Source organism: Sciurus carolinensis, chromosome 2 (genome assembly GCF_902686445.1).
Source record: "Sciurus carolinensis chromosome 2, mSciCar1.2, whole genome shotgun sequence".
NCBI classification, from domain to species: domain Eukaryota; kingdom Metazoa; phylum Chordata; class Mammalia; order Rodentia; family Sciuridae; genus Sciurus; species Sciurus carolinensis.
The window spans coordinates 13238068-13263121 of record NC_062214.1 but is presented as its reverse complement, the minus strand read 5'-3'; the positions used below and the strand labels follow the sequence as shown (position 1 = coordinate 13263121).

The following is a 25054-nucleotide window of genomic DNA, read 5'->3' as shown; positions in this document are numbered from 1 at the left end:
ACTGTGGTCAGCTCACAAAGTGGGTATGGATTGTGGCCTGGAGCTGGAATATAAAGCTCTCACACCATACCAAAGACTCTTTGATGCTGCAGGAGGGAGCACTCACTGTCTTTCCTATCTTGTAAAGGTGACCTCTTGAAGGTTCTCTCTAACCAAGATATAAACATCCAAACTCTCTTTTGTCAACTGAGTCTTTTCAAATTCCTCAAAAGGGCGTGGATTTACCTTTACCCTTTTGCTATAGCCAATTGGGAGGCGATATATTGTGGCATCATCTGGATGAGGGTCACAGACTACTTCTAAATCCAACTTTCCTCGCTGACCACAGACCATGCAAGGCAAATCGCCAAGGAAAGACTGGGCCACATTCCCTGGGGCAGGCCTGTCTTCAGTCCTTCCTGTGATGCTGACCTACAGAGCTCCCTTAGTGTCCTGACTAATGAGATTTATAGCTCCCAACCTTTCCTGGGGCTTTGGCATGGCCTGAACATCCTGATCCACCCACACAGTCCTGCCCAGCTTTGACCTCCCCACCTGGAAGAGAGTCAGGGCCCCTTCCACATAGCGGTGCTACTTACAGTGACAGGCAGGTCTAGAGGATTAAGGTGCTTGTCCTGCCGGCAGAAAGCAAAAAGCACAGAGAGAAGCAGACGGAATGAGCTTCAGCTTACATTCAAACAAGGACTTGGAAGGAAGAGATTAACAGAGCCACACCATCCAGGACAGACAAGGACAGACAGAACCACAGATATTTCTGCTCCTCTCTCTAGAGTCTACCAAGAGCTTGGCCATTCCACTTGGACTTTAGTTTATGGAGCCCATGATATTGACATGTACACCACTTGGGCTTTTATCAGAGAGACCTAGAAAGTTAAGTGTTGGAAGAGCCCTCAGAGATCATCTAATCTGGTCATTTCGTCTTACAGGAAGAGAAAATGAGACCCAGAGAGGTTAAAACATTTGCTCAACAAAGGCAGGAAAAGTAGTTTGTCTCAGGCCCCTTGACTCTTAGGTAAGTGCCTGCTCTACTGCTCAGCTGATCTCTGGCTCCCTCATTGTATAACAGATGTCTTGTTTTCCTCATGACATCCTTAGCTGTTGCTGCTCTGATATGAGAGAGGAAATGGAGAGGCAGAGTGATTTGCCTACTGTCACAGACAACAAATAGAGGAAGAGAGACATATAGAATCTGGGTCAGAGAACCTTTATACACAAAACTTGGTGCTAAGTCCCATTTGTTCGAGATCCGTAGAACTCAACAGAGGTGGCAAGAGGGTCTTCCCCTTCCTTATTCTTGATCCTCTATCCCAGAAGTTAGCAAACTGCAGTCATACTAGGCTTGTTGCCTGTCTGTGTAAATAAGATTTCACTGAAGACAGCCACACATTCATTTGCCTGCCCTCTGCAGCTACTATTGGCCTCAAAGGCCAGGTTGGACAGTTGGCACAGAGATGGTTTGGTCCATGAAGTGGAAAATATTTACTCTGGCCTTTTAGAAGAAAAAAGTTTCAGTCCTGCTCTGATCTAAGACCCAGCTAGTTTCCCCTCACAGTTCTTTCTCTTTCCCGGGGCTTGCTTAGCAAAGCCACCCTGCTGGGCGCTGACCACAGAAGGTTAGGAGGAACTCAGGGAAATGGTTGCATTTCTGCTCTCTGTAGAGCAAAGACTGGGTGGAGTGAGAATTCTCTCAGAGAAGCCCAAATACAAAGTTTGGAAAGACAGTCACAGACCTGTCGTTTGTCCTCAGGAGCCTTCAGAAAAAGTGCGTTAATCAGTGCGATGGCGTAGGTCTGAATCTCCTGGTTGGAGCTGTCAATGCAGAAGAAGCAGAGGGAGATCACAAGACTGAGCAAGACGATACTCACAGATGGCTTAAAACAATCACTTATAGATTGCAAACAAATCCCAGTCTGGGGCTGAGTTTCAAAAGAATTTCAACTGGGCATATTCATGACCCAGCAATTCCACCAACAGAAATTTATGCAAGAAAATAATCACAATTTATGACCAGATGTTTTACTAGAGTATTATTGAAAAGCAAAGAATGTTAAGCAATCCAAATATTTTCATTATCAACTGTTTTACATATCAGAATCCTGAGTAGTTACTAAAAATCATGTTTTTGGATACAGATTCTTTGTCTTTTTTAAAAAATTAATTCATTTAATGGTTTAGAGGGTTGTTTGTTTTGTAGCACTACAGATTGAACCCAGGGAACACTCTACCACTGAGTCACATCCCCAGTTATTTTCATGCAGTGTTTCAAGCAGGTGGCTGATGCTGGCCCTGAACTTGTGATCCTCCTGCCTCAGCCTCCTGAGTCACTGGAATTATCAGAATGTACCACTACTGTCTGGCAAGGGTGAAGATTCTTAACCTTTAATTCAGGGATCAGCTTAGAGACTGTGAACCCCAGAAGTGGCACAGAAATTATTCTGTGTATTTAATTAACTATGTGATACTTTTTTCAAAGAGAGAAGAGTCCATATAGTTGGCATTAGATTTTCAAAGGTGACTGGGATGCAAAAAAATTTTAGAACTACCTTTTTAGAAGAATCTCTGACATGGGGAAATGTTCGAGATATATTATTTATTTTTAAAAAAAGCCAACATACACATAATATGTGTAGTAAGATCCCAATTTTATTAAAAATATGAAAAGAAAAAAAAAAGACTAGAGGAATATTTAATGCTTAACAGTGGTTATGTCTGAGGTGGGCTGACAGGCAAAGAAGGTACTTAATTGTGCTTTTCTAAAGTATGGCTACAAATTTATCCTACTTTATTTTAAACAAAATAACTGTAACCATTTTCTGGAATCTTATAATCCCGGCCCTTGATGTCTCCTGCCACGTGGGAGCATCCTGTGGCTCTCTTTCCAGTGGGGCTGATGGGCTTCCTGGTCAGGCAGGGGCACTCAGGACTCTAATGGAGGGTACTAAGTGGCCCCTGTCCACAGAGAAGAACAGGAATGTGCTGGTATCAGCCATGGGTTGAAAGTGGTCATGAGAGACCTCTAACTTGTGCCATGGTCCTCTTTTGTCCTCAGGGAAGGAACTGGGGATATTCCCAAATCACATACAAAGGAACAGAGAGGTAGGTGCAAGGTCACCAGAAAATACTAACTCTATCCAGTGCCATAATGTCCCCTCTCACTAATCAACCCTGTTGGCTCTTCGGGTTTGAAAGGTATTACTGAAGAATTCCTTAAAAGTAACAAGGTGATAAGGTAAAATTAGGGGTGCAAAGAGATCACTGTGCTTTTGTTTTACTTGGATTAGCAAGGAAAAACAGGTCAGGAGCAAAACTAGGTGAAGATGGGCTGCTGTAAACTCCCAGACAGGGAACCATGCCTCCTGGGCATAGCCGGGGATCAGCATTACCGCCCTGGTGCTGGGAAGTCAGTCCTTTCAACTGTGTAGCCTGGATCAAACTGCAGAAAAAGGAATGGACAGCAAAGAAATGGTACTCCAAAGGGTTCATTTGCCATCTGGTTTTAGTATCTAACAAAATGTTTTAGGATGTAAAAATCTTAAAAAACACAAAAGCAAAACACCCTGAATTTATTGAGTATCTAACCTGTGCTGGTCACAATGTTAGGCCTTTTTAAAATCTCCTTTGTCCTCACAGTCTGGGAAGTGGGACCCTAATCCAGAGATGAGGAAACTGAGGCCAAAAGAGACTAACTAGGAAACCTGCTGAAGGCAGAGGACTGGATTTGAACTGGTATCCTGAAATCATGCCTTATTCTTTCAGCAAGCATTTACCCAACATATACTAACTGAGCTTCTACTTAAATCAAAGCCAGGGACATAAAAATGATCAGTCCCTCTTCTCATAAAGCTCCTAGTTAAGATGGAAAACAGATAATAGAGATACAGTATGACATGTAAATATAACTATCATAGGTACAAACGGAGCCTGTTAGGTCCACAGGAGAAGCAAGCAGCATGTAATTCTGTCTGGTCCCCAGGTGGTAAGGGGAGACTGGGAAAACCTCCACTGTAGCCTTGGGGGCAGACAAGAGCATGATGTGGTCAGGCTTGAATCAAGGGGGGGGTGTTCTGAAAGTCGTGTACAAGAGGTGATGAGCAAAGGGATGAGTACAGCCCGAATACGTGAAAAGCAGAGGTCACACTAGAAGATGAAAGAGCAGGGAGATCGGAACAGACGGGTGGGAAGAGGCAGGGTAGGGTCTCTTACACCTGCAGGTGCGAGATGAGTTGTCCAACGGTGATTTCCTCTGCTATCTTCTGGTAGAGACTCTGGCTGTTCAAGACCATGCTCTCCAGGATGGCCAGGGACCTCTGAAGGATTGACACATCCACCATGGGCTGGCTCACATACCCTGCAATCTAGACCGAGAGAGGAGCAGATCGGTTGGGAAGCTCAAGGCCCAAGAAAGCTGAGCAGTGGAGCAGGTGAGCAGTTGAGGTATCTGTACTAGCCCAGAGGCACCTTCCTCAGGCATGCCTGCATGTGGGCTGCTGTGGCTAGGTGGGCAGTGGTATCTGGTTTATGGTACCCTGGCCAATGTGCCAGGGTTCCGTAGGCACAAATATCTCAATTGCAGATTACAGTATTCATTCAATTGTGCTTCCTCAAAATCTAAGAGCTCAATCCTTTTCTTCAAATCAAGGATTCAGGTATGAGAAAGTTAGCGTAGAAAGCGAAAGATTTACTGATACTGGGATCTTGTTTTATCTCCATTTACTCTGCTTCTGACATATACGTTCCCCTAATCACATTTAGAATATCACAGATTTTGAAAGGACCTTGAAGTCTTTTAATATAATCCCTCTTCTCAACCCCCATTATAATATCCTTGACATATGGTCATTTCACTTTTGCCCACATGCCTCCAATGTTTGAAAGTTCCCAATGTCCCAAGCCAATAATGGGGGAAATTCTAGGTCAGAGGATATATTATTCACTGGCTGTAGTTCAGTCTTCTGAATTGACACTGCCCCTTCTGGTAGAAGAAAGGAGGGTAAAACCAGAAGTACCTCCCTTTTACCCATAGTCTTCAATCTGACAATCCAAACAGTTAGCCTGCAGATTTGGATATAGAATGCAAATTTGCAAATGAAATGCACATTTTCTTATTCAAAGATTGAGGGAGATCTGAGGGAGCAAGTCAGAAGACTGGGACAGCACTGGTTGACTGGCTGGTTTATTCTGAGTCTCAATGACAACCAATTCTACTTGGACCATAATTCAGTTCTGAGATGCTGGCCCCCTTTTCAATGCAGGCCCCAAGAGTACACAGTCCTTGGCTTATGATGATTCAAATTATGATTTTCCAGTTTTTCAATGATGGAAAGTGATAGGCATTCAAAAGAAGTTAAACTTTGAACTTTGATCTTTTCCTGGGCTGGCAATGACAATACTCTCTCTCACATATAACACTGGGCAGTGGAAGCTAGAGTCACACAATCAGTGGGTAAATAACCAAAACTGTACATTGTACTGTGTTGCTAGGTTATGATGTTCAGCAGATTCGGCATATTAAGTGCATTCTGGCTTCATAATATTTTCAGCTTATAAAGGGCTTATCAGGTTGGAACCCATTTAAGTTGAGGAACGTCTATAAAACAAGGTGTACATTTCTTAGGAGTCAAAAAAGACCAGAGCTTGAGGATGAAAAAATCTGGCCCTAGGGAACACAAAGCTGATTCTGGCCAGAGTGAATAGGCTGTAATGCCTGTATTTCCCCTTGAGCCCAGAGGACAACTGGCAACTGAGGGAGAAGAGAGAGACAGGATTTTGGAAGCCTCACCTGCTTAATAAAGGTGACTGAAACCATGTCCCAGGAGACAATGCCATGGTCCATGAGCTCTAAGAAGGCAGTCAGGGTGAATGCCAGCATCTCACTGTAGCTGAGACATGTGCAACACACACACACACACACACAAAATAATACAAAGATTCAGATCCGGAACACAGTGTGAAGGCAGGCACAAAAGGGACAGAATTCAATGTAAACACCCCAGGGAAAATCAGCTGAAGGAACTGTAACTGCCTGCATGCACACCCGGTCAGATGTGGAGCAGATTCAGCCCAGGTATCTACCATCGGGGGGAAAAAGCGCAGCTGGGTAATTAGGCTTGCCTTCTCTGTGTTGTTTCGTCTCAGGGATACAGAATCACTCATCTGTTTCCCAAAACAAAGAAGACATCAGACCCCTGTCAAACTCTGATGCTTGTTGGCAGAGCCCAGGGAACCTTATGTCCCATGTTAACCTTTAGGCCAAAGGCAGCAGGGTGCAAGAGAAAGACACAAGGCCTGAGCATGGGTTCAGTTCCTGTTCAACCAATTACTAACAGGGACATCTTATTTTCTCAAAGTTCAACTCTGTCCTCTGTAAAACTGAGTTGAGCTCATGGGTTGTGGTGAGGGCAGTGGATGATGTATGCAGAGCGACTACAGTAGTGCTGGTGGAGAATAAGAATTCAACTGTTTTCTCTTTTGTCTCTCCTTACGCATTTAATCCCTCATGCATCTGTACAGTGCACTAGAAGTGGCAAACCATCTTCCCATTTACCAGGCATGTTCAGACATATTAACCACAACACTCCTCACAATGCTACTGGAAGGCAGGCATTATCCCCATTCTGAAGAGGTAGAAACTAAGGGCTGGTCTAACCCTCTACTCTCAGAAGGCCGCAGAACTCCTGTGTCAGTGCTTATAGCAGGCGAAGGCTTCAGGACTCTAGTGCAGTTGGAAGATGGAGACTTAAAACAAAATACCTCAGTTTGATGACAAATTTCAGTAGCTGATCCATCACCTGAGAGAAGATTTCTAACTCCCTGCATGCCAGCTTAGGCTCCACAGGCTTAGGAGGACACCTAAGCTTCTGCCCTTTACTACTGATCACAAGGCATTGCTCCCCACCACATCTGCCTAACTCTGAAGAAGTGTAAAGATGCTTGTGGTATGGCTGAGTTTTGGATCTTCTGTTCCCTAAGACAGTGTGTGGCAAGGGATGGCAAATGGTAAGGAAAGCTGTGGCAAACACAAAGGAAGGCATGCATGCTTGCATGCTCACGTGTGGACGTGGGAGAGGGGTGCCTGGAGAGGGAGGAAGGCAGGTAGAGGGCTGTTAAAACGGTCCTCCATCCTGGGAGATAATGAGCAGTCTAGTCTGATCACTAACCCTCATCAGGCCAAGCACTTCCCATGAATTAGCAGGTCTGTCATGGGCAGACCTCTCTCTTCCTGGCTTTTATGGTCCCTGTTTTGACGAGTCCCTTGGCACAGTACTGTTTTGTATTTTTACTTAGTTTATGAGAGCACAGACAGACCCTAAGATGTAGGATCACGACAGTGAATCAGACCCTGTGTGGACTCTAGTGCTTGGCACACTGCTCTGTGTACAGAAGGTGTTGGTAAATTCTTATCTAACTCAGTGGAAACGAGAACAGGAGGCCCTGCAGAGTGTAGGTAAGACTGAAATCCTGCAGAAGACGACTACGGTAATACTCACTGAGACAAGAGCTTGGTCCCACTTTCCACAAGCCTCGTCAGCACAACGATGCCATCCATGTTGATGAACTCAGTAGCAAAAGTCACATCAGCTGAGAGCTTGGCCAGTTCCTTCATGGCATCCAGTCGGGTCTCCATGTTGGATGACTGGGTCCTCTCCATCAGCTGGCGTGCAGCCCGGGACTGTGAGACCAGGGACAAAATACATGCCATCTGCTCTCTGTGGCAGGTTACCGTTCTGTGGATAGCTCACAGGGGCTTGCTTTTCTGTAGACATTTGAGTCCCCAGCAGAATTGGATTTTCACACTGCTAGATACATGTTTATAGGATTAATCAGGGAATTTCAGTATGCTGAGACCAATCTATAGTTATCTGTACCTTTTCCGTACCCCTTTGGTCTATGAATTTAAAAACAAAACAAAAAAAAACAGTCCTATCAAGGAAACAGAGAGAGATATGGGAGTCTGGGAGATCCCCTTTCTACGGCAAGAAGCAAGAGAAACAGACCCTGGTTTAACGGAGAGTTTTCTGTTAACTAATGCTATTAAACAGCAGAAGAGTTTTCTCTTGAGGAACTAAGCTCTCTGTCCCAGGAAGCAATTGACAAGAACCAGGACAACCATCTGTCAGACACCACAGAAGGAACTCGTGTACTAGGCAGTGAATTCAATCTGATGATCTTTAAGGTCCCTTTTAACCCTAAAATGTGATAAGCCTGGTATTTTTTCTTAAAAACTTTCTCTCAAAGTCCATATGATTGTTCCCCAATGTAATAGTCCTCTTAAAAACTTTAAGAGTCAGATACCAATCATTTCAAAACAGCTTTAGGAAAATGATATGTTGAAGACAATTCCTTCCGCCATAGACTTTTCCTAGTAGGATCTGGCCTCCTTCCCACAAGCCACAGTTAAAATCCTTCTTCCTCTCGAGTTCACTCCTCTTTCCTTGTGCTGAACTTAGTAAGTTCATAGTCACTATCACATCTTTCTATATTTTTAGTTTCATGTTGTCTGCAGGGAAGAAAGAGTCTTGAGGGCAAAAACACTCCCAGTCTTCCTTTGCTCTCATGCTGTTAAGCAAGTGACTGCAGCCCCGTTGGGCGGCAGCTGGACTGAGCCCACTCTCCCTCCCCTCCCCTCTCCTCTTAGACAGCACGCCATTCTCAGTCATACACAAACCCTCTGACTCCCACAGTGGAGAGAAAGTGCACTCAAGAAAAGGCCACAGGATTGCTCTGAAGAGCAATGCTTATACCATGCTTAGAAATTTCTGATCCAAATGTCAATTTTCCTCCAGAGACAGCATTTCTGGGTTGCTGCCTCCTGCTCCAGAGAGATGAGCTTCTGGGAAAGTCAACTACTCCATGTGAGTGGTCTACAACATGCTTTGGTACTTTCATAAACTGTCATGTTAAATTAGCAGAGTTTAGGAAGAGAATGAAGTCCTTAAGATGAGAAGAGTTCAGGAGAGAAGGCAGAAAACACAATGGTGAGAAAACTGGCCCAGAGTCACACAGGAAGAGAGCCAGATGGGACTACTTTTTTATGTATGACAAGTGGCAAATTATTTCACCTAAGTCCTCAGTGTCCCTGTCTGCAAAATGGGCCTATCTCCCTGATTATTAGGATTAAATGATACGACATACACAAAACATTCAGCAAAATACAGTGTCCTGTGTCAGGTGGAATTCCTCCACGCGGCCCTTCTTTCAGATGGACTAGTCTCTCACTCACCAAGAATGCAGTCACCATTACGCCCTTGATTTCCTGGCAGCACTTCTACAACTGTGGCCCCAGCTGCACCACCATGGAGGCCTTTTTCATGGGCCTGGCAGTCAAGGTGGTTCCCAGCACCTGGTTTTAGGTCCTCCGTGTCCTGACGCAGGAAGGTCCTATTCTATTACTCCTCCTTCCTGTACCTTCAATCTTAACACAGTCTCAAGGACACACAAAACTGCACCACTATGAAGGGTCAGAAAGTGGAGAACTGGGTGATGGGGAACCAGAGTAGGAGAGAGACCTTTCACTAAGTCAAACTATGATTTCTGAAACACATCAACCTTCTACCTGTTTTTAAAAGCACATATTTTGACTCCACATCCCTTTGAGTTATTGCATTCTCCATCTTCCTTTTAAAACCAAAATTTTTAATAGACTGGTAGACATAAGGTCTTAATATTTTACCTCTTATTCTGTCCACTACAATCTGGCCACCAGCTCTTTCCAGCAGAACTGTTTCTGTTTCTTTTTCTTTTAAATTGGGGATTGAAGCACCAGTTAGCTTAACTACTACCCATTGTGGTTTTTTGTTTTTGTTTTTTTTTTTTTGAAACAGGATCTTACTAAGTTGCTTAAGGCCTTTCTGAGTTGCTGAGGCTGGCCTTGAACTTGTGATTCTCCTACCTCAACCTCCCAAGTTGCTGGGATTATAGGTGTGTGCCACCACACCTGGTCAGCACCGTTTCTTGAAGATCCTATGTGCTCTTGACCTCTGAACATACAGCTTTTCTGTTCAGTTTACCTTCCCTCTCTGCTTATTACAAACCGTAAACCACACCTTCCTCCATCCTGACTCTCTCCCCTGCCTTCAGCTAACAAGTCACTTGACACTCCAGATTTTCTTTCTTCTCTTCCAGTTGCTTTTTTAGTTACCTTTAAGGGGCTGCTCTTGCAGAAGTCAGGATTAGGGTTAGGGTTAAGGTCAAGGGTCATCCTGGATTCTCCCTTTGCCGTCTACATCCAGTTCTTCACCAAAGTCATCAAGGTTGTCTCCTAAGGATTTCTCAGGTCCATCCTTTCATGTCCAGTGGCCTTCACTGGGACGCTAATGCTCCTCACCAGCCACTGAGGCACTCCTTCTCCCACCAGCCTTCCTTCTTTTAGCCCATCCTCCACACTGTCATGAAAGTGGTCCTTCTAAAATTTAAATCTAAGCAGAATGTACCTTGCATCCTAAAATCCTCCAATGTCACCACTTCCTTCTGGTGGACTGGGAGCAGGATATACAAGCAGCTTCAGTACCCAGCTCCTCAGTGACTGCCACAGACCCTCCAGCCGCCCGGCACTCCGCCTTCCCAGACACAGCACAGCTTTCCCCCTTGACATCCTGATTTCTCTGCTCGGAAACTTTCATTTTCTTCTTTCTCTAGCAATTCTAGCTTATCCTTTAGCATCTCAGCTGTGTCCCATTCTCTGGGAAGGCTTTCTGGAAACCCTCAGGCTGAGAAGATGGTCCTTCTCTGAGTTCCCACAGGTCCCTAAGCAACCCCTCTCGAGATTTTTGTGAGAGGTATACCATATTAGCTTGTTTGCTATCAAGGAGGATGTGAGAGCAAAGATCTACTTTTAATCACCATAGTCCTAGTTTCTAGGTCAGTCTTGCCCATGGTGCTTATAATAAACTCTTAAACAAGGAAGAATACTTACCGGGGATATAGCCAATTGTAAGATTGTCCCATTCTTAATGTCACTGCGAGTCTGGAAAACAAAGAAAAAACAAAACAAAACAACAAAAAACAATTAAAATAAAATATTAACACAGTATAGGCAACTTGAATAAACAAGAACTGTGCTCATTTTTAAAGTATGGTCAGTTCTCCTTATCCATAGGTTCCATATCCACGGATAATGCAAACAATGGCAATTTGAAAATGTTTGGGGAAAGCTGCTTTTGAACAGGTGGGATTTTTTTTCTTGATGTTATTCTGTAAACTGTATAATACAACACCTATTTATAGTGTTTTCTTTGTATTAGGTATTATAAGTCATCTAAAGATGATTTCAAGTAAGAGGGGATATGGCTAGGCATGGTAGCACATGACTATAATTCCAGCTACTTGGGAAGCCAAAATAGAAGGATCACAAATTTGAGGCCAGTTTGAGCAACTTAGTGAGACTTTATCTCAAAATAAAAAATAAAAAGGTCTAAGGATATAGTTCAGTGGCAAAGCATCCCTGGGTTGGATCCCTTATATTGAAAACAAAAATGTATGAGGGGATATGTCTTTAATATGCAAATACTGTGCCTTCTGAGCACCCACAGGTTTGACATCCCTGACATCCTAGAACCAACCCTTTGTGGATACTGAGGAATGACTTTAACTGAAACTGATACTCTTCAAACAGGTTCTCTTGCTTGTTCCTTCTGAGTGCCTCTTCAAGTACCCTGTGCTCTCAGGAAGTAAAAGTCACCTTTTCCCAGACACTGGAGGAGAGCAGGACTTGCACTGTCTCTTGCCCAGGAAATAACTCTTTACCAAGAAATGGAGTTACTAGATGTGAAGGCCTGCACTGCTTCAGTCTTCCCTGTACTAACCTGTTCCGTGATGTAGAGCTGGGGACCGTCTGCATATCGCAGGGTGTAGTACTCTGGGTTAGGCAACGACCACCTATGCAAAAGAAAACAGTGTATCTCACTTGGTCATTCCTTTGGGCCTATCCAGAAGCTGCAAACAAATAATTTTCAATAGTTACTTAAGGGATTAGGTGTCTTGTTTGGACCACAGTGGGATTAAAACAAAGTTGTAGGTTGAGAAGTTGAAAAATGATCTTCTCAGCCTTTGGTAAAGGTTAGCATCAAAAGGAAGTGCACACCGCTGAGAGTGGGCTTTAGATCCTCCCAGGACCTCCATGGAACACTCCTGGACTTGGAAGAGCTAATGAAGATTCACAGGCAGCCTCAGGGACAGCCTCATCAACTATTCCTTCTTGGTAAGACAACGGCCCACAAGAGCCCACCTCAGGGGACTGCCCAACTGGATACCCTGCAAAGTCCCTGCGAGGTCTGGCAGTGCTCTTTAGATTTTGCTGCCACTACCAAGAACAAGAACAGTTGTCACTTACCCATCACAGACCTCCTTAATGATGGAGGCCAGGGGCCGTTTCTGAAAGAAAGACAGGGAGAGAGATCCTTTACCAGCAATCATGTGCTAATTGTGCCAGGTCCTGAGAAGAGCTGCCGAGCAGGAAAAGGCTGGGGTGTGGAAATACTTTCCTGACAGCTTTTGTTGAGGAGAAAGCTTCTTCCAAGCTGTGACCTACCTTCCTTGGGGGGGCCAGGCCCAAAGCTCAGCCTTCCTGTTGCTGTCCTTACTCTTCATGCCTAAAGACGTCCTCTGCCATGCACCCCTAGATCCCTTTTCTTTCAGGGCTGCTTCTCATTTCTGGAACATACCTGGTCAATTTCAAGAAGCTGGGCATTAGCACCTGGCCACTCGATGGCCACCTTGACAATGTCAGATGGTGGTGGCATCCTTTCCAGTGAGCTCTACTTCTTCAAGATGCACACACAGACACAGCTGCCTGGGGATGAAGAACAGGAAAGAAAAGTCGCAGAGTATGCCTCATTTTCATTCTTGTTATCTATTTTGGAGAATCTAAAGACAGACAGATACTGTCTGAAGTAACATAAGGAACTACTTGGTTTGAATTTTTCTAGATCATACCAAACCTATCCTTGGGCCCTTGTCTCTTCAGATTAAATTAGCAAACAGAACTGGGACAAACCTATTTATCATCTACAGTTCAGTCAGTAGCAATATCTGCCAATGTGACACTTCAGTTGAAGGGTCGAGAGGATTTGGTGGTAGAAGAGCAAATTTGCTGCAAATTCCTGTCTTGGTACCTTGGGAGGGAGACGCACATACTCCAAGACAGATCTGAAAAGACAGAATCCTCATGGTTGAGTGGTTAGCTGAAGAAGCCAGTCTACTTCCGTTCGGCAGCCATCCTAGAAAGATCCCAGTTCAGCAGGGCCCAACCACAAACTCTCTGGTCTCCTTGCTACTTATTGTTGCCACTCCATCACCCTCAAAGGACACAATGTGGAGCCTCCTCTGCGTAGGATGATGCAGAATTCAGAAAATGGGGAAGAGAACTGGGACAGGAAATGCTATTTTAGTCCCCACTGCCAAGGGCAAGGGCTGCTGAGGGCTTAGGCACAGGGAAGTGGTAAGGATGCTTTCACACAAAGGCCCTTCTATAGGAGGACAAAGGTTTGGAAGACTCTCTGACCCCTCCCCCACTTCTCTCTAAAATAAAGGAAAATAAATCATTTTGAGCAAGTCTGGGAGATGGGCCCATGTGACTGGTATCCTAGGCAACTCTGATCGCTTAGTGGTATTCTAAGCAGTAGCTAGAATCTCTCTCCAAGGTCTGACGAAGGGAAGTCACTCGGCTGATGGATTATTTCAACGTATATTTACACTGCCTGCCTAAAGGTTCAGGAGAGGCCGCTCTCTTAATGAAAACGACCTTTCTGCATCTCAAGGTTGAGACACTCACCCTCAATTCATGCCTCACTAATGGGGACCACCCGCCTCTCCTGGTACATGCAGCATAGCTGTTGCTAAGCTGTTATTCATGTATGCTATCAAATTTTCAGCCCAAACACAGATGATGGTTCTCACAGCCTAGTACATCCAAACCTCCCTGGTGAAAAGGAGTAAAACTCCATCACTTACACATCTACAGGCCTCAGAAAGATGGAAGTTTTCACAGCCATTTCCTGACCAGGGTGGGCTACTTCAGAAGTCAGTGGTTACATCAGCATTTGCAAGACTTGACCATGTGAAATAGATGGTTTTCGGAATGCTTTTAATTATTTTGTTGAGTATTCTCAGAAGCCCATGCAGTAGGCAGAATAGGGTTATTATCCCCATTTGAAGATGATGAAAGTAAAGCTCAGAGTTCAGTTAAGCCAAGAACACCCAGCCACTAAGTGCCAAAGGGGAGACAGAACTTGAAGTCGACTTGGTCAGTGCTCTTCTCCTCCCATCAACAGGCCTGACTTTCTGTTCACTGCAAATCAAGCCTAAAGGCTCTAAAATGGGCTGACCCAATGGCCCTGAGAGCTTCCACAACTTCTGCAGCTCCAGGCAGAACTTTTCATGTGGAATGGGCCTAGGCACACAACGAACCTTTGAAAAGGGTTAGTGTAACTTCAGTGTAACTTCCAGCTGCAATGCAGAGCAAGGTGGGAAGTTCTTGCGCTAACTGTGGCGCTATTACTGGATGCTGAGGGTAGGCTCCTTATGCTTGCTATAACTGAGAGGCAGGACTACACAGTTGTGAGATAATTTCTAAGATCTGAGATGTTTACATACAATAAAATGTATATGCTTAAGTGTATATGTGTGTACATAAATAAACATAGTAAAACACAAAAACACACGCCTCCCTGCAACCACCATCCCATAAGGCACTGAACATTTCATCACCCCAGAAAATGCCCTCGAACCTCCTTCTAGTCGTTCCAAAGGCACCCTCTTTCTGATTTCTATCACCAGAGGAGCGGTGCCTGTTTCTGTTTCTGTACTTCATACATGTCCTATACAGCATGGAATTGTACAACATGGCTTTTTAGACCATTTGTTACTTAGTTTGGTTTCTTCTTATTAAAATAAGTAGGCAGGGTAGGAATAGAGAGAGCACTGGGCTCTCTTTGAGGAAAGCAATTGGATTTAGAGCCCAAAGACTTGGGACCTAATCCTAGATCCCTCATGTTGTGTACACATCCCTTTACCCAAGTCTCCATTTTCTTCTGCTCTAAGCAGCAGAACTGTAGTTCTCTAGTGTAGAACTAAAGTGTGTCTCAAGTGCTTCTAAGTCCATGATTCTAAGGGGGAGCTTATAAAATCCAAATGAAGATACCATTATAAAGTCCTTAACCAAAAAAAAAAAAGTTAAACTCCCATTCTAAGAAACAAAGTACATATTTTTTGAACTCTTTCCTGAATTCTATCTTTGGAGATAAATAAGCTAAAGCTCATTACTTTGTAGATATTACTTTATTCTGGCCCCCTATGGCTTTCCCTAGGTTGTCTTGTCATTTATTAAAATTAGCACTGAATGGTTCTTAGTTGTTCCAAAAACTCACACCCGTGTTAAATCATGGAGACTTGCAACCACCCAGATTATCCAAAAGATATTAATAAGCTCCCATTCTCAGCAGCTCTGGGTATCCCACAAACCCCAGGCAGGGGGTTAATGACACTGTCCCTAACACTGCCACAGCTGGTGGGACTGAAGAGTTGGAAAAAGTCAGCCTAATGACTTTCCAGATTATATGACCACCCTTCCTGTGCGTGGGCTACCTGATATTCCCAATACTTAACCATTACAACTCCTTAAATTAAGCTAGTGTTTTGGTTTGCTGCAATTAAAAAGCCTAAAACCAAGACTGACCCCAAGTTCTGAAGAATTCTATAGTGGAGGTAAGAAAATAGAGCAACATCACTAGCATATGATGATGATACTGAGTAAGCACCTAATTAACACTACCTAAACTAACAAGAACAAAACCCGCTTAGATGAGTCTGGCTTGTTTCAAACAGGTCAGTTATACAGTGACTCTAAAGTACTTATGTTATAACATTTTATAGTCAATGCTCACAAGAACCCTGAAAAACAATACTATTTTACAGGTTAGGCAAATAAAGTTCAGATGGGTTGAAAAATTCCTTGTCATTCTATCTCCTTTTATGCCCTTCCCCCAAAGAAATCAATCAATCAATCACATAAGAACTGGGTCTCCAGGTTAGGTCTCCAGAGTTAATTCTCTACACAGTACTTCCTTTGATGATTACACTAGCTAGGTAACAATCACACAATGCTACAGCACTTCGAAGGGCTGTACATATATTGATTCACTTAATCCACGCTGCATCCTGATGGTAATGTTGTTATCCCCATCACACAGACAGAAAAGTAAAGTAGCATTTTTGAGGATCACACAGCTAATTAAGTAGGACAGCCAGAATCTAATCTGGGGTGGTCTGGTGTTGTTGGAAAGTCATGTGAAAGCAGGAGGCTCTGTACCTGACCAGCAACAGGCGCTTTGTAGAGACTTCTGGTTTGTGTATCAACAGTTAAAGCACAATGACGCCAAGAGACCTATATAATAAATAAGTGTTCTCTGTTGTAACAGGAAGGTCCTCCATGGTTTAAAAATACTACTTCGTGCGGTGTTCAGTCTGCAATCTGGTCAGACATTTTCCTAGACCACTTGCGACTTCTACAAGATAGGCATGTGCTCTCATTTCTTCTGAACTTCTGCACATTTTCTCCCTTCCACTGACTACCAGAGACGCTCCGAGCCAAGCTTCAAAGTCTAGTTCAGATGTTACCTTCTCTTTGTACCTTTTGAGCTTTCTCTGCCTTTTCCCAGCAAAGCTAAATAGGATAGGGGCCTCTTGTCCCTGCTTCAATGAACAGTCCTGTCATACTCAACAGAGTCACACACTTACACCGCTCTTTTCCACTAGCTCCTCCTCCACACCATGGACAGGTGGGTGGTCTCATGAGCTAGCATGGCACCTGGTGAACAGTGAAGGTGCAGGAAGCTCATTTATCAGCACAAACACAATGGCTTTGGCCTTTTCCACTCCTATGAACCAGGTCTGCCTCCAGAAGGGCAAGGATGGCAAGAACTGTTGGAGTAGTTCTGCTGTTACCTCTGTGTCCCACTGCCTTCCAACTGACAGGGAACAGACGGATGTGAGTGAGGGGGCATGAGGTAAAGGGGATAATCCTATAAACTGGACCCACTGTGCTGACCCCACATGCTTAAAAAAAAACAAAACAAACAAACAAAAAAACACAAAAAACAATTTACCTGCAGCCCTGTCTGGTTTAAGTTAACAGGATATGTTACATTCCTCAGCAAATAACCTATTATCTGCAGGAGAAATGCAGGTCCAAAATGCCAGATAAAAAGTCTCTCCTGAAGGGGAGACTTTTGTGATCCTTATACAGACCTGACCCCAGAACTCAGGAAAATAAAGATCATTCCCACGAACCATAAAATCTGTAAGAACAGGTTCCAATTAGAACTGATCAGCATGGGCCAAAACGACCTAGAATTGTCATGTACAGCAGGGACCTGAAAGTCTGATGTCATCCTGCTGTCAATCAAAAGTCAAGAGGTAAACCTGGGTGGGACTTTCTGGAAACTTCCCCAATAAAACTGGAGAAGAGGTATGTCACCCTCTCCTCTGAGGACCCACTTTCCCTTGAGAGTGTCCCCTTTTCCCTTTCCTATCCCTCTAATAAACTCATGCTTGTTAGTCTGAGAGATGTCTGAAGTATTTGTGGCATGATTTAAAGAACGGGTGAAGGGGGCCTTTGCAGCTGCCTCAGTTTTGAAGAAGGCCCATGCCTTATAACAAAACCACATTATATTTCCATGTTTATAATTTTGTTTTCATTTTCTAACATGAGAACAAATTTTACTTGAGAATCAGACTTAGCACCCCTGACTTTGTGAAAACAAAGGGGAAAACATCTGCTTTTCTCTCTATGGAAACCTTAAAAGAGTAATACTTCTTGGTAATTAATATTCCTAGGATAAAGGATTTCCTTGTAGGGAACCCTTCTAGCACGTGTTTGCTTACTCTTTTCATTTTCATTTTAGAAAGGAAGTGGAAATTAGGTCGAAGCAATTCAATAACATTGCCGAATTCTCCAGGTTATAAATAGCCTCTCATTCCACCACTCAGCAGTACTGTAGTTCAATAGCAAATGGCCAGGATTCAACAGCTCTCCACCCTTCTCCCTCCCACCCCCTTTATTTGTTTATTTATTTATTTGCTTGCTTTTGTGTACTAGGGATTCAACCCAGGGACTCTCAAGTGCCAGGCAAGCCTTCAACCACTGAGCGACATGCCTAGTTCCCTCCCACTCCCTTTAAAGCGTTACATATATAAAGATGATTTGGAAAGCTAAAAAGGTCACAAAACAAGAGGCTGATCTGAAGATAATTCTCCTATGAGGTATGAGGATGAAAGCTCTGTTTTTTAACAAAGTTGGGGAAACGAGACACTAGGAAGAGCAGTGTCTCCAGTGGAGCCATCTCTAAGTAGCTTCTGGAAGGTGAGCTTATAAAATCAGCACCATTACAAAAGGCCCCAGGGGCTTTATCAATCACCCCTTCAGTGACTGATCATGGAACTGAAACTGCCAGAAGGCTGGAGAGCCCATCTTTGGGGAGGAAGTGAAAGATGATCTCCTCCCTGAGAGAAGGAATTCAGGATGAAGAATGCCAGAAGGTTTCCAGCTCCTCTCCCTCCCCCATCCCTTTAAGGGTAAGGATGATGTGTGCTTTTTGTTCTGTTCTTTTGCTTGTGATTCAGTGGGGGAGGCATGGGTAAGTTTGGTTTATGTTTCCTGCAACAGACTACAACTTCACCAGGAGGGCAACTGAAGAAGGTCACACCCTCTTTTTTAATCAAGAACCATCTCAGTAAAGGCTTCCCCAATGCAATCTTCTAATCTGAGAAGTGACTCAACTTCCCTTAGTTCACACACTGCATGAGCACAAAGAGGGGGATTCCAGGTCACAGACTAAGGTTCTGATACCACTGCTAGGAATCCAGGGAAGGACCACCACGGGTAGCTGAGGTCTCCTTTGTGTTGACATGTGGGCACAGGACTCACCTGATTCAGTTAAAAGTCACTAACCTGCACAGAGAAAAAAATGTGATGAGAAGGGTGTGAGAACTGGACACTGTGTGGGTTTTCCCCCCAACTCCTACCCCAAGAGCCCCCAGGTCTCCACTCATCTTGCACAACCAACTCTGAACCACTCGAGGCTTAGAGAATAGTGTGTGAGGCTCAAGAGAGCATTCAACTCACTCCATGGCTTTGGGTAGAACTAGTTTTCAGACTCACCCTTGCAGATACCAGCATGCCTCACCAGGTCACCTGTTCCTCAAACACCACGCTCTTCTGAGGCTGCTGCTGTAATTCCCTCCGCCTTGTCCTGCTAGCACAATTTTACTCAACCTTCAAGCCCCAGCCCAGGCCACCACTCTCCTAGGTGGCTTCCTGACCGTAACCCTCAGGCACACTTAGATGCTCCCTCATCTGTGCCTTCAGCCCATAATTCGCACCTTCACAAGTCCCATTACTTTTACAGTTCTCTATGTGCAGTCTCTTCCCTGGCTACTAGAAATGTGATCTGCAGCAGGGGCATCTCTGGGGGCTAGTGCCAATGCAGAAGCACCCACTCTGCCCCAGATCCCTGACTCAGAATTTGCAACACCACTGCAGCGTGGTCATGTCTGGGAAGCAGACTCTAGACCAGTGGTAAGCCAGGCACGGAGGTGTACACCTGTAATCCCAGCTACTTGGAAGCTAAGGCAACAGGATTATAAGTTCAAGGCCAGCCTGGTCAACTTAAGAGAGATCCTGTCTCAAAATCAGACAAGGGGGATAGCAGGGTGTAGTTCAGTGACAGAGCCCTTGCCTAGCCTGTGGGAAGCCCTAGTTCAATTCCTAGAACACATCAAAAACAAAACAAGTCCCCCAGATGCTTTTAATGGGGTCCAGGATTGAAACCATGCTCCAGGTAGGTGAGCAACCTGAGGACAAGGACTCTGAAGCCTGTATCTACTCCGAGCCTGTAGCACAGCACCCTACATACAGCTGTGTCCACAGAATTCCATACCACAAGTATCCTGTGAAGCCGCCAGACCTAATTGACTTTAAAAAAAGAATAGGAATACTACCAATAGGATTATCCATTACTTAGACCTTTCCAAATTCCTAACTATAATAAGTGAAAGTTTAGAAGGGGTTAACAGACCACTTGCTCCATTTTTGGAAATGACAGGAACTAGAACCGAGACAGAAATACAGATGAACTTTAAGAAACTGTTTCCTGCCAGGCGCAGTGGCACACGCCTGTGATCCCAGTGGCTTGGGAGGCTGAGGCAGGAAGATTACGAGTTCAAAGCCAGCCAACTTAGCAACGTCCTGTCTCAAAATAAAATATTTAAAAAAAAAAAAAAAAAGGTAGCGGGGGTGGGGTGAATGGCTGGGAGTGTGGCTCAGTTTGTAAGTGCCCCTTGTGTACAATCCTTGATACAAAAAACAAAAAAAAAAAAACAAAAAACACCTGTTTCCTGCTGAATGTAGTGGTACACACCTGTAATCCCACCTATGAGGGAGGCTGAGACAGGAGGATCACACGTTTGAGGCCAGCCTCAGCAACTCAGCAAGACCTTGTCTCAAAATAAAACAAAAAAGTCTGGGGATGTAACCCAGTGGTAAAGCACCCCTGGGTTCAATCCCCAGTACCATAAACAAACAAACAAACAAAGAAATAAGAGAGAGAGAGAGAAAAAAAAACTTTTCCTTTCAACAGATTACCATGATTGCACAAGGTGATGAAGCCTGGGTAGGGAAGGGATGCGGTGGGCTGAGAAAAGGACTGAATTATGACTGAAATTCCAGGATGTGGGTCCAGTTCCTTCAATAGTGACCATAACAACACAGCACTGTTCTCATAAAATTAGGCCAAGCCCTGTCATTCTATAAAGGAGGGAAGTGAGGGCCAGAGAAGCTGGCAAAGGCCACATCGCACCACCAGTTAGAGACAAAAGAAGGTCTAGGCCCCCACTTCTGCTCAGTCCTCCCTCTGCAGCACAGCTTTGCCACAAGTACAAGCTTCTCTGGATGGGATCTACATGTAGGGGGTGAACTAGATGTTTCTGAGGTTTCTAAACCTGTGAAGCAATGTAGGTTAACGCTAAGGAGCTTGTGTTCTGGAATGGAACAGACTTGGATTTGGATCTCAGCTCTAACAACTTCCCATAAAATGGGAATGAGAAATTCCCATAAAATGGTAATAAGAACCAAACCTACCTTGTAAAGTTTTGTGGACATTAAATAGGATAATAAAGCATTAAGCATAATACCTGACACAGAATTCTAGCTGTGTGAACTTGAAGAAAAAATAAACACTGTAACCATGTTTCCCCAGCATAAAAAACAAATAACCCTACTGCCAAGTTGTGACAAAATGAGAAAAAGTATATGGTGGCAATCAGGGAGGAAAATCAATATAAAAGGCAAGACATCTGTGGATGTTGTTATTATTATTATTATTATTATTACTATTATTATTATAAATTACTACTACTATTACTAGTGGAAGAACCTTTGAGAGTTTTATTTCAGTTCCAGAGCAGAGACCAAAACAATGCCTGGCACACAATGGGTATTGGACAAACCTTTCCTAGTGAGTCAAATTAAACCAGCATGCCTAATGGGGTTCTGAATTCAAATTCTTTTAAGCAGTCGGGCAGGTAAGTAAATAACCCAATATACAGCCTTCATGTAGGAACTGGGTAAACTATAAGGAATTGCCCTGACTAGAGGAGCTCAAATTCAATATGTACTCACATATTGAATCAGGCAGCTTGGCCAGATGACCACTTTGCAGCTTCTAGCAAATCACTGATTCTGGTTCTTCACCATACCACACTAGCTGCACAGCATCTAGTTGTTTGATGTGATCTGGGCTCAGCCTTCTAAGTACAAATAAAAGTATCTTGAAGATGAAGGTTGTGACTTTCACTGTCTAGTCACAGTTAGCCTGGAACAGTACTGGTCTTATGGTAGATTATCAGTAAGCAACCACTGAACGCAGACTACAAACTCAAGCTTAATATTCTCAGCACCTCTGAAATGCTACAAGGTGTGGGTTCTCTACCCAGATCCTGCGGCCAGGCTGTTAGTGCAGTTGGTCAAGGTATGGCAACTGAGTTAGAGAAGGACTGCCTTGCTGGGTATTTTTCTTGAACTACATCAAATATACTTACTTCTCAGCCACCAAAGCAGGTGCTACTGATATATCTAGATAACTTATCTTGGTGTAGAACAAGTGAGAATATGCTATATACTGGTGTCATTGTTTTAAAGAAATTTGGTTCTCACTTCTTACACTTCATAACTTCCTTGGCACCAGCATGAGGTATAAAAAGAATAACTAGACTCAAGATGGAGGTCTTGGTCCTAGCCCCTCCACTCACAAACCCTAGGAAGATCCCTGGCAGGTAACAACTTTGAGGAGCTGCATTCTTTTTGATCAGTAAAATGCAGGTACCAATAGTTCCCTCAAAATACTCTAGAGGGAATTAAACACTATGAGGTATATAAAGTGTCTAGCACTACACAGCTCAATATAGCAGCCCCTAGCTATGGAACACTTGGAAAGTGGCCACTACAAAGTGAGATGGGCCATCCTAAGCACAAAATGCACGCCAGAGTTTAAAAATTAAGTACAAAAAATGTAAAATAGCCCATTAATATTATTTAATATGGATCACATGTTGCAAAAATAATACTTTGGAATATATTAGGCTAAATAAAACATTATTATAATAATTGCACCTGTTTCTTTAATTTCTTTTTAATGTTGAAACTAGAAAATTTTAAATAACATGTGACACGCATTATTTTTCTATTGGACAGCATCACTTTAGCACACAGACTGGTACACAAAAAGTATTCCAAAGGCTGGTTTCCACTTCCAATGGGTAAAATATCAGGGACCACAATTCATACTCCCTTCCTCGATATATCTAAGCCCTGTATTCATTTATTTAGTAAAGATTTAGAGTGCCTTAAGGACACCAAGAGCAAAACCAAACACTGTCTTCTTCCTTATATGTCTTACTACCTGGTAGATCACACAGGCATTAATACTTTCATAAATAAATGCAAAACTGCATTTGGGCAAGTGTTGTGAAAGAGAACACAGGGTGATAACAGTGGGGTAATGACTTGTCAGGGACCAGGGAAGCCTCCTTGGGGGAAGTGATACTTGAGGGGAAAGTTGGGAGAATGAACAGTTTACTAGACTAAAGGTCAGGGAGAAGGGACACTAAGAGAAAGAGTCAAAGGATACCAAGAGCTAGGGATGGAGAAGGAACAGAAAAGGGCCTGTGCAAGGAAAGTACTGGCACACTGAGACTGGGGAGAGGTGGAGTCAGATCTCCAGGGCCTGGACCAGGACCCAGAGCTGTGCAAGCCAGTCTCAGGCCAAGTGTCCGGACTTGATCTGCATTTTGAAACAAATTATCTGGGTGCGACGTGGGGCCGATGGGAACCGGGCGCTGTGGGCAGACCAGTCAGGCACTGCAGCCGTCCAGGCAAACGCGAGAGGGGCCTGGGCTGCGGGGGAACCCAGAGGGGGAAGCAGACGGAAGGGAGCCGGCGGGCTCCACGGGGCGGGGTGATGCACCGGGGAAGGGACGAGGCCGAGCAGAACCCCAGGCTTCAGACTCGAGCCACCCGGCCCCCGAGGCTCCCCGGGGCGTCTTCGAGTCCCCGCCCGTCCCCTCCCCCGCCTCCGCCCCTCCCGGCGCCCGGTCCTCCCACCCTCCTCCTCCCTCGAGCGCTGCCCGGCCCAGCCCCTGCTCCCCACGGCGCGGCCCGCCCTCTTTCCGACCCGGCGACCCTTACTGGTAGGGTCCAGGTCTCCCCTCCAGCCCGGCTGGCCCCACAGGGCCGCGACCCCAAGAGGCCTGCCGAACCCGCAAGGTCCAGCCCAGGCCCGCCCTCTCCAACCCCTCAGACCCCAGGACAGAAACAGGCCGCAGCCCCGAGCCCCCTTTCCGGACCCGCCTCTCCTCCCTGCGTCCCTCCGGCCCGCCCCTCCCCGCAGTCCGCACGCTCGGTACCCCGGCGCACCCCTCACTCACCAGGGCGCAGACCAAGGCCCAGCTCCCGCGCCCGGGTCCCGCCGCCGCGGCTCCTTCAGCCTCCGCCAGTCCCGCCTTCCTGGGACCCCGCCCCTCGCAAGCCGGCCCGGGCTTCTATTGCTTCGTTTCGCTGTCACGCTGAGCTCTCCTTCTTCAATTGGGTTGTTTTTCTGTCACTCAAGGAGGGGCGGGCCCAACTGCCGGCGCGGGAGTGAAGGGACGCTGACAGTCCCCGCCCCGCAGCCGAGGCCTCTTAAAGAAACAGGATGCTTTCTTCTGCAGCTCTCTAGTCTGGAGAAACGTGATTTCCCAGCAAACGCCAAGGGAAGCAAACGCAAGACGCAGCTCCCCGGGACCAACTTTTTTTTCTTTTTTCTTCTTTCTTTCTTTTTTTTTTTTGTGCACAGCCCAAGAATGAAGGAAAAGGCCCTGGTTCCTTGTGACACATCAGGGGTTGTGAGGACTAAGCTGTTTTCTGGTGGCACTCAGTTCTGTGCCCAGTGGGCACATGACACACTCTCAACAGTGCGGATAACTGGTTTGGAGAACTGAGTGGGAGGTGACAGTCGTGTCAGAGGCAGTGAGCAGCGCCGGCAGCTCACTACCGAGATGGAGCTAATTATACCGGCACCCAGGGCTGACCGTGGGCGCTGAGCAGAGGCAGAGGGGTACAGCTCAGCTGTACTGTTGGTAGGGATCCGTGGGAGGTGGCATTCGTCACCGCACCTGCGAATCGGAACAAGGCCGGGCACTTCGCCAAGGACTCACTCACTCCCGCTATGTCCCTCATGCTCACCGCAATCCCGTGGTGTAGGGAGTGCGCTGATCCTCTTTACAGATGAGGAAACTGAGGCCCAGAGAGGGTCAACCATCTCACAGCTGGTGATACCCAGCCTCCCCTGTTCGATTCCAAAGTTTATACTTTAATTATTTCCCCTCACGGATCCTTACCACAGTCCTGGGAGGTAGGCATTTTGTTGTCTATTTATAGCGAAGAAACAGATACTCAGCAAAGGGACTAAATAATGACCACCATTTGTATGGCACTTTACAGTCTATGAAAGAGTTCCACAAGCGTTGA

At 45.1% G+C, this 25054-nt stretch overlaps 1 protein-coding gene across 8 annotated transcripts in view; it reads right to left on the bottom strand.

Annotated features, from left to right (window-relative positions):
* The window catches only part of Elmo2 (engulfment and cell motility 2), a 39321-nt gene extending 15266 nt beyond the window's left edge, over window positions 1-24055 (bottom strand). The window contains exons 1-10 of one of the 8 annotated variants that reach the window (XM_047539928.1): window positions 23974-24037; window positions 18920-18943; window positions 12660-12787; window positions 12329-12369; window positions 11802-11874; window positions 10913-10963; window positions 7488-7669; window positions 5780-5879; window positions 4204-4355; window positions 1731-1809 (exon numbers count right to left, since the gene is read on the bottom strand). In XM_047539928.1, the coding sequence (XP_047395884.1) occupies window positions 1731-1809; window positions 4204-4355; window positions 5780-5879; window positions 7488-7669; window positions 10913-10963; window positions 11802-11874; window positions 12329-12369; window positions 12660-12737 (756 nt within the window). In that variant the 5' untranslated portion in view covers window positions 12738-12787; window positions 18920-18943; window positions 23974-24037. Of the gene's footprint in view, window positions 1-1730; window positions 1810-4203; window positions 4356-5779; window positions 5880-7487; window positions 7670-10912; window positions 10964-11801; window positions 11875-12328; window positions 12370-12659; window positions 12788-12991; window positions 14236-18919; window positions 18944-23973 lie in introns of those variants that run through there. The other 7 variants (XM_047539927.1, XM_047539932.1, XM_047539930.1 and 4 more) reach the window with 7 other exon arrangements.
* Window positions 24056-25054: the final 999 nt, after the last annotated feature.